General features: G+C 41.9%; 1 protein-coding gene across 2 annotated transcripts in view; it reads right to left on the reverse strand.

The window, feature by feature from the left end:
• actl6a (actin-like 6A) overlaps positions 1–8,943 on the reverse strand; it is a 20,958-nt gene extending 12,015 nt beyond the window's left edge. For both annotated transcript variants that reach the window (XM_080550559.1, XM_080550558.1), the window contains exons 1-3: positions 8,803–8,943; positions 6,368–6,444; positions 3,010–3,184 (exon numbers count right to left, since the gene is read on the reverse strand). In XM_080550559.1, the coding sequence (XP_080406685.1) occupies positions 3,010–3,184; positions 6,368–6,444; positions 8,803–8,827 (277 nt within the window). In that variant the 5' untranslated portion in view covers positions 8,828–8,943. The remainder of the gene's footprint in view (positions 1–3,009; positions 3,185–6,367; positions 6,445–8,802) is intronic.
• Positions 8,944–17,063: the final 8,120 nt, after the last annotated feature.

The raw sequence follows: 17,063 nt of genomic DNA on the forward strand, positions 1-17,063 counted from the left end.
TTGACATCAGTCAGGTCATCATATACGCACTACTTCCTCCCTACCGACGGCTCTGAATGATCCGCCCACCGGCAGACACGTCCACAAGCACGGCTTGTCGGCTTCTTATTCAGATCTTAGATATGCAGAAGGTCCAGTGTATCTTTTGTTTACAGTCAATAATACCCTCCCAAACAACACAAGAACCCCCCCAAAATGCAAATTTAGGGCAATCAGGATTCAGAGGCGATGGTTTCTGCTGAAACTAACAAGCAGGACTCAATGCCTAACAATGCCTAACACAACCACAGCAACAGCCAACAACACAAGAGATTAAGTTACATTAAGTTCACTTACTTCACCTAGAACACAGGTGTGTCACCTCACTCAGTCCAGAATGTATAAGACACATATACCGTATATCTCAAAAGTGAGTACACCCTTTAGATTTTTGCAAATATTCTGTCATATACTTTCAGGGGATAACACTATCTTAATGAAACGTTGATATAACTTAAAGTAGTCAGTGTGCTGCTTGAATAACAGTATAGATTTATTGTCCTTTGAAAATTACTCAGTACACGGCTGTCAAAGTTCCATTAAGATAGTGTTATCCCCTGAAAGGATATGACAGAATATTTGCAAAAATCTAAAGGGTGTACTCACTTTTGAGATATACTGTACATGTCTTTTATAACTACCTCCACTCTATCTCTCTTGTCGCTACAACATAAAGGACCTGAAGCCTAAGAATGTTACTCTCTTATACTTGTGTAATGGGACGTAACAATAAACTTGGACACTACATATACATTAACGTGTGGTTAAAATAGCAATGCAATGAAAATGCGTAAGTAGACAATAAAGAAATATGCTAAATACAATCAAACACCACCAACACCAGTGTTTCCTCCAGGATTTTTCACATTAGTGGCGGGGTGGTCGTCTTTCGTGTGCACGCGCATAAAACGCGTGCACGCGAAAACAAATATAATTTCTTAAATAGCGGTTAAGTCATTAAAGCCGAGCAGGTGATTTTATATAGAAGGTGATCAAATACCAATATTGTTATGTACGACAGTATGTCATTGCAGCACTTTGTTGCACTTTACGACGTCACGTTCTGTTAGAGCTTTACGACTGTGTGTGTGTGTTGTCAGAATGAATGGCACTTGACAGTAAACGGATCTCAGTTTGTATACCTGTGTGGATCTACATTTATTAGCATAACACAAACATAATAAATTAGATAGAACAACCCTGTTCATTAATGTTTGAGTTCATGTTCGCACTGTTACTGTGTTGTGTGCCAATGCACCCCTGTGATGCTGGGTGTGTAATTGAAACCGTTGGGAGAGAGAGCTCGGGTGAACTAAGAAAGTTGTGTATGAGATAGTTTACAATTAAACGCACAGATTACATGAGAGAAGCTATCTGTCATTATTTCAACCACTGTCCAAGTGGGGACGTTACAATACTTTCGTTTTAGAACGAAACGTTAGGCTAGCAGCGTTTAGCAGTCACCATCCTTGAGCAAAACATGATACAAACAAACATTCAAATACTCGTGTCGTCCTGATTTTTTTTTCGATTTCAATGTATGACGCATCATTTGAAAGCTTACCATCTGTAGTTTCAGACTATGTAAACAAACGAAAAATTACGTAAGCAAATGGTTATTATTTATCTGGTATAGATACCACTTCTGCGCCGAATGTACCGCCACCGGCACAAATCCGCACCCGACATTGTAATTACCGTAATTTCTAAACGGTTTGTGCTATCGAAAAAAATCCAACTGTCCCTGAAAGCTGAGATGTTGCACTTCAACCAACATATAGGGTATTACGGTAAAATGTGACGTGAGGACATTCTCAGAGTCAGTTTACTCACAGTGATTGGCGGAGCGTTCAGGGACACATGCTTTTTTTCAGTTCTCCGGTCATAATAACTCGCTGCCTTTCTGCGCAGCCTGAATCAAAGTGGACTGTCTGAATCATTTGGTGGCGGAGCAAATTCATTCGTGGCGGCCCGCCACCAATAAATGCATATAGAGGAAACACTGAACACCCACGGCCCTAACAGACATAAACCAACAAGGCCATCATCGTGTTTATTCAATTATCCTTTTATAACAGAGAATAACCTGGTACTTTTACTGAGTTTCTTCAACAATGTGGCCTGGGGTGGTCCAGGGGTCTAGCACCGCGGTCTACAGTGCACACATATACCCATGTCGGCATGGGTTCGAATCCGGCCCATGCCCTGCTGACATGCCCTCTCGCCCTTCTTCTCCTTACTTTCCTGTCTGTCTTCACTGTATCTGTCTAATAAAATGAAAAATATGAGTGGGACTGCCCCACTAAGAAAAAATAACTTCTTCAATTTCTTCAACAACATGTCAGCACCATGGACAGTTCTAGAGCAGCACACTTCACTAATCCACAAGGGTGTCTGACCAACGACCAAACCATCATCATTTATAACCTCCTCCACTAGTTAGCATTTCAAAGTCCCCAGATAAATCAATGTTAATGAGCAGATTATCTAAATCAGTGAAAAGCGGACCACTCTTACCACAGAGCAGCTGACAAATAGCCTCTCTCAAAACAGTGTCAAGTGTATGAAGCACACACATGCCCATGTCGGCATGGGTTCGAATCCGGCCCGTGCCCTGCTGACATGCCCTCCCTCCCTTCTTCTCCTTACTTTCCTGTCTGTCTTCACTATATCTGTCTATTAAAATGAAAAATATGAGTGGGACTGCCCCACTCAGAATAAAAAAACATCAAGATTGTGTATGAAAAATAAATTAATTCATAAACGACTGGTCAAAGTATTCCCACTATAACACCATCATATTACCCCCCTACCTGCTCCAAACCCACCCCCCCCCCCCCAAGGCTAGCAACTGATCTACCAAGCACCCACGTTTTGAGAATCTTGATTTCATCTGAGCAGAATGCTCACAACACACAACTGTGACACAATGTCCATGGGGGGTGGGTGGGGGACAGAGAGGAGACTCACTCATGCCGTTTTTGAGCGGTGACATGACCTCCATGTTCTCGCGGGCCACCCTGAGCTGGTTGGTGTCGATGTAGTAGGTGGTGCCCTGCTTGACCTTGTCCCCCGTGTCCGTCTCCATGGGCGTGCTGCCGTCCTCCCTGTCCAGGGTCACGCCGATCACCGTGGGGAAGTCGGCCTGCAGACGACCCGGAGGAAGAGTTAGGTGTCATTTAGATACTGTACATAAACTACCTCACTGTACATAGCTCATAACTGTACATAAACTACCTCACTGTACATAGCTCATAACTGTACATAAACTACCTCACTGTACATAGCTCATAACTGTACATAAACTACCTCACTGTACATAGCTCATAACTGTACATAAACTACCTCACTGCACATAGCTCATAACTGTACATAAACTACCTCACTGTACATAGCTCATAACTGTACATAAACTACCTCACTGTACATAACTGTACATAAACTACCTCACTGTACATAGCTCATAACTGTACATAAACTACCTCACTGTACATAGCTCATAACTGTACATAAACTACCTCACTGTACATAGCTCATAACTGTACATAAACTACCTCACTGTACATAGCTCATAACTGTACATAAACTACCTCACTGTACATAACTGTACATAAACTACCTCACTGTACATAGCTCATAACTGTACATAAACTACCTCACTGTACATAACTGTACATAAACTACCTCACTGTACATAGCTCATAACTGTACATAAACTACCTCACTGTACATAGCTCATAACTGTACATAAACTACCTCACTGTACATAACTGTACATAAACTACCTCACTGTACATAGCTCATAACTGTACATAAACTACCTCACTGTACATAGCTCATAACTGTACATAAACTACCTCACTGTACATAACTGTACATAAACTACCTCACTGTACATAGCTCATAACTGTACATAAACTACCTCACTGTACATAGCTCATAACTGTACATAAACTACCTCACTGTACATAGCTCATAACTGTAAATAAACTACCTCACTGTACATAGCTCATAACTGTACATAAACTACCTCACTGTACATAGCTCATAACTGTACATAAACTACCTCACTGTACATAGCTCATAACTGTACATAAACTACCTCACTGTACATAGCTCATAACTGTACATAAACTACCTCACTGTACATAGCTCATAACTGTACATAAACTACCTCACTGTACATAAACTACCTCACTGTACATAGCTCATAACTGTACATAGCTCATAACTGTACATAAACTACCTCACTGTACATAGCTCATAACTGTACATAAACGACCTCACTGTACATAGCTCATAACTGTACATAAACTACCTCACTGTACATAGCTCATAACTGTACATAAACTACCTCACTGTACATAACTGTACATAAACTACCTCACTGTACATAGCTCATAACTGTACATAAACTACCTCACTGTACATAGCTCATAACTGTACATAAACTACCTCACTGTACATAAACTACCTCACTGTACATAACTGTACATAAACTACCTCACTGTACATAGCTCATAACTGTACATAAACTACCTCACTGTACATAGCTCATAACTGTACATAAACTACCTCACTGTACATAGCTCATAACTGTACATAAACTACCTCACTGTACATAGCTCATAACTGTACATAGCTCATAACTGTATATAGCTCATAACTGTATATAGCTCATAACTGTATATACCTATACCTCTAAACTATACTGATGTTTACAATACTACCTCTGCACATACTGTATGTTCTATTTATGTCATGCCCTTATATCACTATTTGCACTTCTGGTTGGAGGCTAAACTGCATTTCGTTGTATAGTACTTGTACTCTGCGATGACAATACAGTTGAATAATCTAGATCTAATCTTATCCAAAGTGACTTTCATTGCAGTGAGTGCACACATACATTTTTCAGTAACATGCTCTACTAACTGATCCACAGAGGATTGTGTGGAGAACGTTACTGTCACTTCTAAAACACTGGGCTAACTCATAGGGCTTTCACACCGGCAAAGAACCGTGCCGGTTCGCGTTCGCGAAGCAAGTCTGGAACCGGCCGGCGCGTTCAGACCGAAGCTCAATTGGTTCGGAACCTGAAAAGTTGGTTCGCAGCGGGCACCAAAAAATAGTGGTTCTCAAGCGCGAACCAAAACGTAGAACAGTCACGTCGTCAGTGGGTGTGTCCTATTCTAGGCTGCAGAGACCAGCAAGGAGGAAGTAGACAAAATGTAATCTAATCTAAATCTAATCATTAGTGATCAAAAACAATATCAAAAGTGTCATTATTCTCTCTATCTTCCTCACATGCTCAGCAAACACACACACGCACACGCGAGCGGACATGCGCGAACGCGAATTTCGTAAGCCATTTCTATTCCAGTAATGGAGCAGCTGATTAGTAAAAGAACGCATATAGAAAGTGTCTTTTGTTTTGTTTCACAGAAAATTGTGTTTATTTCAGATACTGTAGTAGTGGAAGATATTATCCTCTTTTCCAGTGAAGTAGCTGCCATCTAGTTGTGAATTGTTTTGTTTATCCCGCCCCTTCATCACCCAGCGTTGATGACGCGGATGGTTCAGGTTACACTGGTATGAATGCGGGCTCGTTCGCCAGACAGCACCAAGGTTCAGAGGTTTCCGAACTTGAACGCGAACCGGCACGGTTCTTTGCTGGTGTGAAAGCCCTATTAGAGAGTCACAGCCCTGGAGAACACACTCACAATGTGCAGCAGAGGTGAATTTGGTTAATTTTTTAATCTCCCAAAAGGTTGACATTCATTTCTGCACACCGTTTCCCATTTTCCTGAAGACTACTTTGTTTGCATTATGGTAAATGGTAAATAGACTGCACTTATATAGCGCCTTTTTTGCTGCTCCAAAGATTCTCCAAAGCGCTTTACAACGGCCTCTCATTCACCCGCACACTGGGAGCAATTTTGAAAAAGTTCAGTGTCTTGCCCAAGGGCACTTCGACATGTGGCCAGCCAGGGTTCGAACCGCTGATCTGCCAACCTTGTGATCATTAGACGGTGACTCTACCTCCTGCGCCACAGCCACCCCTGAGCATTACGCTGCATAAGCAGTGACAGACACACACTCGCATACTTGCTTCGCCTGTTTTACAGTAGAGAATGTATTTCAAAAGATAACGTCGTGCAAATGGAAGTATGATTAAAGTGCACAAGAACGGACTAAACTAAATTCCTGCTCAGTCTCCTGGGTGTCTCAGTCCTAATTCCCTGACTTTGACGTACCCTCCAACAGGAAGTGAGCAGGCAGTAGGAGGATGCGTAGTTAAATCAGGACACCAGACTGTTACACCCACCTTGGGACAATCTTCCCCAGCATAGCCGGCTCTCACAGAGTAGGAGCCTATGTCGAACACCAAGGCCCCAACCTCATCTGCAGAAAGAATTATAATAACACATTAATACAGAACACAACAATAGATAGCTACTCTAAGTTGATTTGTTTCGAGCTTGGAGCAATGAATGAATGAATGAATGAATGAATTCAAAGGGCTGACTAACTCATGCCTGCATCTTATCTGACTGATCTACTTCACTGACTAGTTAACCTAAGTATTTACATGAACATTGACTTAACGGGAAACTATCCCGCTGGATGCAAAGCAGCTTCATAATAAGACAGTAAGGTTTGGATAGTTTTCTTCGGTCTTCCCAGGCTGAGTTTGGACACTACAGGTGATGTCTCATATGTGGCTGCGTTCGTAAATTCACTCTGAGATCGCCGGAGAGCCCACTGCGTTCAACTTCATAAAGGGACCAAGAGATTTGATTGGATAAGAGGCATTCCAGGAGTGCCGATCAGATTTCCAGAGCGAATTGACAAACGTAGACCATAATCTGCAGAAGAGCGGTTTAAGCAAGCCATTCATTATCTATATAAGATGCGAGTACCAGTAGCTAGTATTAGTCAGCGTTGGCCAAGCTGCTGTCTGCTGATTAGCTAGTTAATGTTGTATTATTATAATATAATGTTGTATTATTATAACATAATGTGGTATTATTATTATAACATAATGTGGTATTATTATTATAGAATGTTGTATTATTATAACATAATGTTGTATTATTATAACAGAATGTTGTATTATTATAACATAATGTTGTATTATTATAATAGAATGTTGTATTATTATAACATAATGTTGTATTATTATAATAGAATGTTGTATTATTATAATATAATGTTGTATTATTATAATAGAATGTTGTATTATTATAACATAATGTTGTATTATTATAACAGAATGTTGTATTATTATAATATAATGTTGTATTATTATAACATAATGTTGTATTATTATAATATAATGTTGTATTATTATAACATAATGTTGTATTATTAGAATATAATGTTGTATTATTATAACATACTATTGTATTATTAGAATATAATGTTGTATTATTATAACATAATGTTGTATTATTATTACAGATATGTTGTATTATTATTACAGATATGTTGTATTATTATAACATAATGTTGTATTATTATTACAGATATGTTGTATTATTATTACAGATATGTTGTATTATTATAACATAATGTTGTATTATTATTACAGATATGTTGTATTATTATAACATAATGTTGTATTATTATTACAGATATGTTGTATTATTATAACATAATGTTGTATTATTATTACAGATATGTTGTATTATTATAACATAATGTTGTATTATTATTACAGATATGTTGTATTATTATTACAGATATGTTGTATTATTATTACAGATATGTTGTATTATTATTACAGATATGTTGTATTATTATTACAGATATGTTGTATTATTATAACATAATGTTGTATTATTATTACAGATATGTTGTATTATTATAACATAATGTTGTATTATTATTACAGATATGTTGTATTATTATTACAGATATGTTGTATTATTATAACATAATGTTGTATTATTATTACAGATATGTTGTATTATTATTACAGATATGTTGTATTATTATTACAGATATGTTGTATTATTATTACAGATATGTTGTATTATTATAACATAATGTTGTATTATTATAATATAATGTTGTTGTATTATTCACAGATATACAAAAGGGGAACTGTTGTCTTCACCATTCGTTTAACGCACAACTAGACAAGACAAATGTATTAGTTTAGCACCTGTCATACAACAGGGCAGATCAAAGTGCTTTACATAAATACAGTATTTAAAAATACAGCAAGAGGAGCATAGACATAGTAAGACAATAAAAACGACAATGAATGAAAGCAGATATAAAAAGTGAACGGGAAAGTAAATAGATAAAAATTCAAATTCAAGACAATAGTGTTTAATAGTGTTTAATCATAACTGCTGAAGGTTTTTTAAAGCTTAGATTTAAATATGTTGAGGGTTTGGGGCCTGTTTGAGGGAGACAACTAAACAACATTATCTAGAGAGCCGCACAGAGGATGGATGTAGCGGTTAGCATAGTTAGCATAGTTAGCATCGAGCGCTCCTACAACGGATGGATGTAGCGGTAGCATAGGTAGCATGGTTAGCATCGAGTGCTACTACAACGGATGGATGTAGCGGTAGCATAGTTAGCATAGGTAGCATAGTTAGCATAGGTAGCATGGTTAGCATCGAGTGCTACTACAACGGATAGATGTAGCGGTAGCATAGTTAGCATAGTTAGCATCGGGCGCTACTACAACGGAACAACGTGGCGAGTTCATTCATTTGTCTTTGACCTCAGAAACCCTCTACTCACCGCCTCCGTACACTCCTCCACTCATCCTCTCAGATAACGGGAGAAGAAGTAGAAATGTAACTTTAGTTAGATAGTAGAATAGAATCACTCCGCTGCTAAACGTTTAATCACAACAAAAGAACACCCATCGGTACAATGCAACCTAACTTGGCGGCGCCATTCAAACTTTTGGGGTTAGGCCTAGCCATTCAGAATGGACAACGGCGTTTGATAAGCCCGCCCCTCTGTCCGTGACGTCACCGTTCAAGTTAGTGTGAGAGGAAGCAGTAGTAGCAGTGTGCTGCAGAGATGAGAGGAGGGCTGATCCAAAAGGTTGAACCAAAGCCATGCTTTTCATGTATGGTATGGTATATTAAAAATAAATAATCATATTGAAACACGATTGATTGCATAGAATCTGATCACAATTTAATTACACACACAGAGTTTTTAACATTTCAAAATGACAGGTTAAATGAAAAGGTAAGTCAGGTGGTTGTGCTGAAAGCATGATATTTCCACAAGTGGGAGGCTTATGGACTGTCAACTGTTGTCTGTTAAGATGAAATATTGTGTCTATACAATACCTAATACACCATACTTTGTATAAGTGACTGTTCATTAATGTGCACTGTCCTGACTAAATAAAGATCTATCTATCTATATATCTATCTATCAATATACCTATCTATCTATCTATCTATCTATCTATCTATCTATCTCTATCTCTCTCTCTTTCTCTCTCTCTCTCTACCTATCTATCTATCTCTCTCTCTCTCTCTCTGTCTATCTATCTATCTCTCTCTCTTTCTCTCTCTCTACCTACCTATCTATCTATCTATCTCTCTCTCTCTCTACCTACCTATCTCTCTATCTATCTCTCTCTCTCTCTCTACCTACCTATCTCTCTCTCTCTCTCTCTCTCTCTCTCTCTCTCTCTCTCTCTATGAATGAATGAATGAATGAATGGTCTTTATTGTCATTGCTACAGTACAGGTACCAAACAACGAAATTTAGGAGGGGTGGCTCCCCTGGTGTTAGGAAAGGAAAAAAAAAAAACTTTAAAAAAAAACACAAGAAGGGAAGGAGCTGGTTTACATAAATAAAGGCTATGTACACTATCCACTATACTATACTGTACAGATAGACGACTAGGGTTGTAATATTGCACAATAGTGTTATTGCACATTTATTTAAAGTGACGCAGTTTGCAGGCTTGAAATGTACATATTTGTGCCTCAGCACTACACCTGATTTTTTCAGTCCAGCAGCTGCCATCAATCCGTCCAGACTGTCCAGGGCCCAGAACCTAGGTCTTTGCTGTGTTCAGGGCCTGGACGGCCCTGTGGTAGAAGCTGTTCTTCAGTCTGTTTGTCCTTGCGGCCATGGTCCTGAACCGCCTTTTCGAGGGCAGCCGGGTATAGTGTTCGTACCCAGGGTGGGTTGGGTCCCTGGAGATCTTTGAGGCCTTCCTGAGACAGCGTGTGTTGTACAGCTCTTCCAGAGAGGGGAGGGGGGCGCCGGTGATCTTCTGGGCCGATCTCACGACTCTCTGTAGCGCAGTTCTCTCCGCGGTTGTGCAGCTGGAGAACCAGTTGCAGATGCCGTAGGTGAGGATGCTCTCCACTGCGCCGCGGTAGAAGGTCACCAGTATCTCCTGCTTGCTGTGTTCCTTCCTGAGGACTCTCAGGATGTATAGCCGCTGTTGTGCCTTCTTGATGGTGGCTTTTGTGTTGTCCTTCCAGGTCAGGTCATCCCGCATGTGCATCCCCAGGAATCGGAGGGTTGAGACTCTCTCCACGCTCTCTCCGTCGATGAGCAGGGGCTGGATCTCGGACTTTTTCCTCCTGAAGTCTACGATGATTTCCTGGGTCTTTGACTTGTTCAGCAGCAGGTTGTCTATCTATCTAATCATGTATGTCAGACTTAATAGCTGTGTAATACAGACACACTGTCTGGCCCCTGCCTGCAAGATTATGCAAGACCTACGATCTACTGTACAACTATAACTATGTTAGACATTTTAATAAACACAAGTTAATTAAATCATAATGTCTCAATTAGACCTATTGTACCTCCTAACTTCAACAGCTACTTATCCATCACCTATAGAGACTAATACGTCACTCGCAAGTTGTGATCCTGTCAGAACTGGTGTCCCTCAAGGGTGCATGCTTAGCCCCCTACTGAACCTCCTGTTCACCCGTTACTGTGAGGCCAAGCGCAACACCAAGACAGCAACTGCAAATGCTATCACTCGGGTCAAGCTTACAGTAAGCCCTATCTAGGAAATCTACTTCAGTTAATGCCATAGGATTAGAACTGAAAAAAAGAGAGAAAAACTGTACAATAATTTTTTTATTGTAGATTGTGAATACTCACACTTAAATGAAAGACTTGTTCCCTTTTAAACGTGTTAAGCTTTTTAGGGGTGGCTGTGGCCCAGGAGGTAAATGCTGTGTCTCAGAAGGTAGAGGTTGTGTCTCAGGAGGTAGAAGCTGTGTCTCAGGAGGTAGAGGCTGTGGCCCAGGAGGTAAATGCTGTGTCTCAGGAGGTAGAGGTTGTGTCTCAGGAGGTAGAAGCTGTGTCTCAGGAGGTAGAGGCTGTGTCTCAGGAGGTAGAGGCTGTGTCTCAGGAGGTAGAGGTTGTGTCTCAGGAGGTAGAGGCTGTGTCTCAGGAGGTAGAGGCTGTGTCTCAGTAGGTAGAGGCTGTGTCTCAGGAGGTAGAGGCTGTGTCTCAGGAGGTAGAGGCTGTGTCTCAGGAGGTAGAGGTTGTGTCTCAGGAGGTAAATGCTGTGTCTCAGGAGGTAGAGGCTGTGTCTCAGGAGGTAGAGGCTGTGTCTCAGGAGGTAGAGGCTGTGTCTCAGGAGGTAGAGGCTGTGTCTCAGGAGGTAGAGGCTGTGTCTCAGGAGGTAAATGCTGTGTCTCAGGAGGTAGAGGCTGTGTCTCAGGAGGTAGAGGCTGTGTCTCAGGAGGTAGAGGCTGTGTCTCAGGAGGTAGAGGTTGTGTCTCAGGAGGTAGAGGCTGTGTCTCAGGAGGTAGAGGCTGTGTCTCAGTAGGTAGAGGCTGTGTCTCAGGAGGTAGAGGCTGTGTCTCAGGAGGTAGAGGCTGTGTCTCAGGAGGTAGAGGCTGTGTCTCAGGAGGTAGAGGCTGTGTCTCAGGAGGTAGAGGCTGGTGGAGGTAGAGGCTGTGTCTCAGGAGGTAGAGGCTGTGTCTCAGGAGGTAGAGGCTGTGTCTCAGGAGGTAGAGGCTGTGTCTCGGGAGGTAGAGGCTGTGTCTCAGGAGGTAGAGGCTGTGTCTCAGGAGGTAGAGGCAGTGTCTCAGGAGGTAGAGGCTGTGTCTCAGGAGGTAGAGGCTGTGTCTCAGGAGGTAGAGCCGGCTGTCTAATGATCGCAAGGTCGGCAGATCGGCGGTTCGAGCCCCGGCTGGCTACATCGAAGTGTCCTTGGACAAGACATTGAACCCCAAATTGCTCCCAGTGAGCGGGCCGGCCGGCGCCGTGCATGGTAGCTTGCCGCCATTGGTGAGTGAATGTGTGTGTGCATGGGTGAATGAGAGGCCGTTGTAAAGAGCTTTGGATAAAGGTGCTATATAAGTCTGTCTATTTACCATTTACCACTGAGTTCCTGTGCTACTACTGGGTCTAGTGGGACTACTGGGACTAGTGGTTTTGAAGGGGAGAGGAGAAAGCAAGTAAGAATTGAACTGTACTGTCATACACCCTGTCATTAAGCTTCTAACAGGTCTAACAGCATCATCAAGCATCTCGCATACCATAGCCTGATGATGACCATGTCTTACAAGATACGTACAGTATGTTTCAGAAATAAAGTTCTGTCCCTTTAAAGAGAAATACTACTCCCTCTCCCCCCCCCCCCCCTCCTCCCTCCCTCCACACACACACACACACACACACACACACACACACACACACACTCACCCAGCCCTCTGCCTCATGCAGCCCACTCTACATTACCGCTCCTCCTTGCAACATCTACGCTGAGCCCAGAGGAAGCAGAGGAACCACCCCAGCACTGTCTGACTGCCCCTGGTCCTCCATGCACTTAAGGACCTATGTGGACAGAGCCTCACCTCCTCTCCCTCACATCTACACCACTGAGAAGAAAGGTAAAAACTGCTACTGTATATTTGTCTGTATATGTATATTTATATACTGTTGTTTTAGTGCAGATGTGTACTACAGATGTACTATATGCAGTAGGCAAGTCAGGCTGCTCAGCTGTGGGTCTGTGGCTTCAAGCAAGGTGGGGTGTGTTTCTCTGTCACACACAAGTATGAGGTCATGCTTTGCTCGGAGGGTCTTATCTTGTGTCCTGAACCTGGGGTGCACCAAAATGTCAAATCCAATTAATTGCAGGCTTGTTTGTTGGTAATTAATTCATAATCTGGTGTCACCAGTGTTTCAACTGTGTGTGGGGGGACTGAGTGAGGCACACATTTTTTATAGAGGTAGAGTGAATATTCTGTTAGAGATATGGGGGGGGGGGGGGGGGGGGGAGTTCATTTGCAATATCTTGGGCGAAATGAATGAAGAAAAAAAGAACAGTGAATATAGCTTGAGATGTTTGGTATAAACATTCTCAACCAGCTGCTGTTTTTTTCCCCCACATCTCCAAAAAAGGGTTTGGACATTTTGGAGAGAAACATGATTTTGTCCTGAGTCACTTTTATAGGAAACGTACTACTACAAGTCAGCTCATGTTTCATGGCTCATGGCTCATGGTTCATTTGCATCCCTGATCTAAGCAAGTCGCTGGGATTCCCCGGGACTGTCACACTCTCACTTCTTCACAGAGCGCATTTCCTCTTCCCCTCTTCCTTAAACCGGGGCCAAAAAAACTCATGTTATGCAGTTTAGGAAGTGACTTCTACTCCTCAAGACAGTCGCCTATCTTTCAAGACTGCTCTCACAGGTTCTTCAATAAAGAGGAGGAGGTAGAGCTGCTAGAGCCTAATGATCGCAAGGTCGGCAGATCGGCGGTTCGAGCCCCGGCTGGCCACATGTCGAAGTGTCCTTAGGGCAAGACACTGAACCCCAAATTTCTCCCAGTGAGCGGGCCGGCGCCTTGCATGGTAGCTTGGCCGCCATCGGTGTGTGAATGTGTGTGTGAATGGGTGAATGAGAGGCCGTTGTAAAGCGCTTTGGAATAAGGCGCTATATAAGTCAGTCTATTTACCATTTCTAGTACCATAGCAACTTTCCAGAGTGTGGTTGGTTGTTTACCATGGTAAGGCCACCACTTGGGCAGGCCCTTCCCATCAGGTCCCATGGTCTGCACTATCAGTGTCGTGCTTGTTGATAGTGTGGCTCTGACACCGCACGAGAGGCCTTATCACAGGAAAGATGAAGACACTTCAGCAAGCCGCCACCGTGACACCGCGACAGTCTCTTATGGGCTAACAATAGCTCAGAGATAAGACAAGAACCTTTAACACGCCCGCATGTCCGCCTGTTATTAAGACAGTAATAGATGAATCAAGATCCTGTCTGATCAGATGTTGATCGATGGATGGATCCCCCCTGTTTGGGTCACGAGGGTTCTTTAGTATGTCTGTGGTAGCAGCTATGGTTGAACTTTTTAATTCCTTGTACAGTTAACTTGATTGTTTCAGTTTCCCTACTACATGTGTATTCTGATCTGGAGTTAAATCAATGTGCAACAGAGTAAGGGCCTTCTTTCTAGCCTTGCTTTTAAACCAACCTTGTCTACCTGTAGTCTTGCCTTTTAGTGATAGTCCCACATTTTAGTCCCACATTTCCCAAAATTACACGACGACCTATCATGATGCCTACAGTATCTATGATAGATAAGCACCGGTCTACATATCACCAACGCGCGTGTCTACTCTACATATCAACAAGGGACACATTTGAGAAGTCGAAACCATGCAGTCATCTCAAAATAAGCCATAACCAAATCATACAAACGATAACGTTTTTTCCCCCTTTACAACACTGACAGTTGGTCGTCAGTCAGGTGACTATTGCTGAGGAGCAGCAGTGGTGCCTTAAAGGGGGGGTGGTTTCAAATGGGTCAGTCGGGGCGTGCTAGCATGTTAGGTGGCGTGGAGCTCTGGATCTGTCAACATCTGTTCATGGATGGAGAGAGAGAGAGAGAGAGAGAGAGAGTGGCAGAGAGAGAGAGAGAGAGTGGCAGAGAGAGAGAGTGGCAGAGAGAGAGAGAGAGAGAGGAGGTGGTGGTGGTGGTGGTGGTGGTGGTGAGCCGGGGAGGCGCGCATATTTTAAGTCACTTTAGCACTCTTCAAGGGGGCTTTTTTCAATGATCCATTATGCATAGCAGCTCTGTGGCTCTCCCTGGTATTTTCTCTCCCCTACCTTCTTTCTTGACGTCAGTTGCCATTTGTGAGGGTTGCCCAGGCAACGGCCAGCCTCCCCTAGAGAGATACGTCTACTCTAGTGGATAAGACAGCCCCTGATAATATAGCCTTTTAAGGTTTTACTGTTCAGAATCACTACACGTTTTTAATTGCCTTTGATACACACAGAGAATTATTATATGTAATGTAGGTCATTGTAGTACATTGATGCATGAAAAAAAGGAAAAGTGGAATGGGGACACGTTATAAAAATAGGTATCAGATGCTATTCTAGCTTGATGTCCGATTAGTGTTCCATCTCATCTCGTTTTAACTCGCACTTACGTTGTGTTACGGTAATGACCGGTTTGAAGCAGTCCACCTCTAAGAGGATCATATGCGGCAGTGATGATACTTAGATACATACGTAGATGAGAGAGATTGAGTCTCCTAATCTAATATCACCGCTTGATATATTTCTGTGTGTTGTGTAACTGTGAATTATGTCACAACTTCAATAGTCAAGGTGAGGCTTTTAGTCAAGGTATGAAGGTACCATGGCACTATACTCAAATTGTTCCTTGGGGTTTGGCAAGTAACCTAATAAATAATTGTTATAATGGCAATGTATAATTTAATGCCTTAATATAGGGTATACAGTAGACTAACCTACTGTATAACCCAGTTTTAGGCATTCATTTGCCCTCATACAGTAGGTTAGCATTGTATGCAACAAAAGGTTATCTGTCAACGATGGAAGACAATTGAGATACACGCATGATACCTGTTCCCGAGCTGGGAGGCTATTTTATAGCTTCTGCGGCATCAATTTTTTTCAGACGCCGAGCTATTGAGGGGGCTATTTTTACAGTGTCGATCCGCTCCCCTCCCTCGGCTGTTGGTTGCCAAGCAATCGACCGAGGGACCTGATTGGAGAAGGATGCGCTCCTGGCCACCTTGACTCTGAGTCCCCGTTGGCTGAGGAAGCCAGTCTGTCTTGAATAGGGAGCTGCCTGCCTGCTAGTCATGAAAGGGTTGGATGGCTTGTTCCTTACTGTAAAATGTGATTTAGACGTACACAAAATATGCCGGTGCTTTTTTTTGGCATTTCTCCTGACCAGACCCTTACAGGAAAGCCACTGTGATGTAGCCTATAGTATGAAATGTAATGTAGCCTGTAGTATGAAATGTAGGGAGTTTTGGTACACAAATTCAGTGCACTCAGATGTTTCGTTGTCTCTACAACAGAAGTACTTGGATTAGGCAATATCAGAGCTGCCCAGAACACTGAACATGGTTGCATCAGCCACACCCAGGTGAACGGTTGTAAAGAAATCTCGAACAATAGCAAATAATTCTGTGCTAAAGATGACCTAAACATCTCTCATTACAAAACATGTGAGAGATATCATTTATAAGCCTAAATGAGGTTGGTATGAAACTGTATATATATATATATACTGTCCCCAAATTACTATGAATATGTAGCTTCTGGTTACCGTAAGCAACCTACAAACTCTTTATTGTTACACAACGTTAGTGTGAATTGATGAAATTCTACAGCTGCACTCAAAGTGATGTCACCCTGTGATTCTTTGCCTCATTTAGCATGATCATAACAACCTCCACATCATATAAATCACTCAGGGGTTCAAAATCAAACGCTTGTGACATTAGATTATAAGGTTCTATCTCCATTTTTGTCAAAATTGAGTTTTTTACATAATCTGATCCATTAGGTGTTTATTAATGCCTGTGTGGTGTTATTTTTAAAATGTTGACATTTTTTAGTTAGTAATTAATCAAACACAAAGGTTCCATCTCACAAAACGTAATGGAATGTAAAAACTTTGACGCTCAATATCTCTGAACTACCCTAGACAGAGATATAACAGCCCTTATAATTCTAAGCTCACGCGCTGTAGCTCTGTTCAATGCAGGCCA

Source organism: Nansenia antarctica, assembly GCF_963989245.1.
Source record: "Nansenia antarctica genome assembly, chromosome: 1".
Classification (NCBI taxonomy): Eukaryota; Metazoa; Chordata; class Actinopteri; order Argentiniformes; family Microstomatidae; genus Nansenia; species Nansenia antarctica.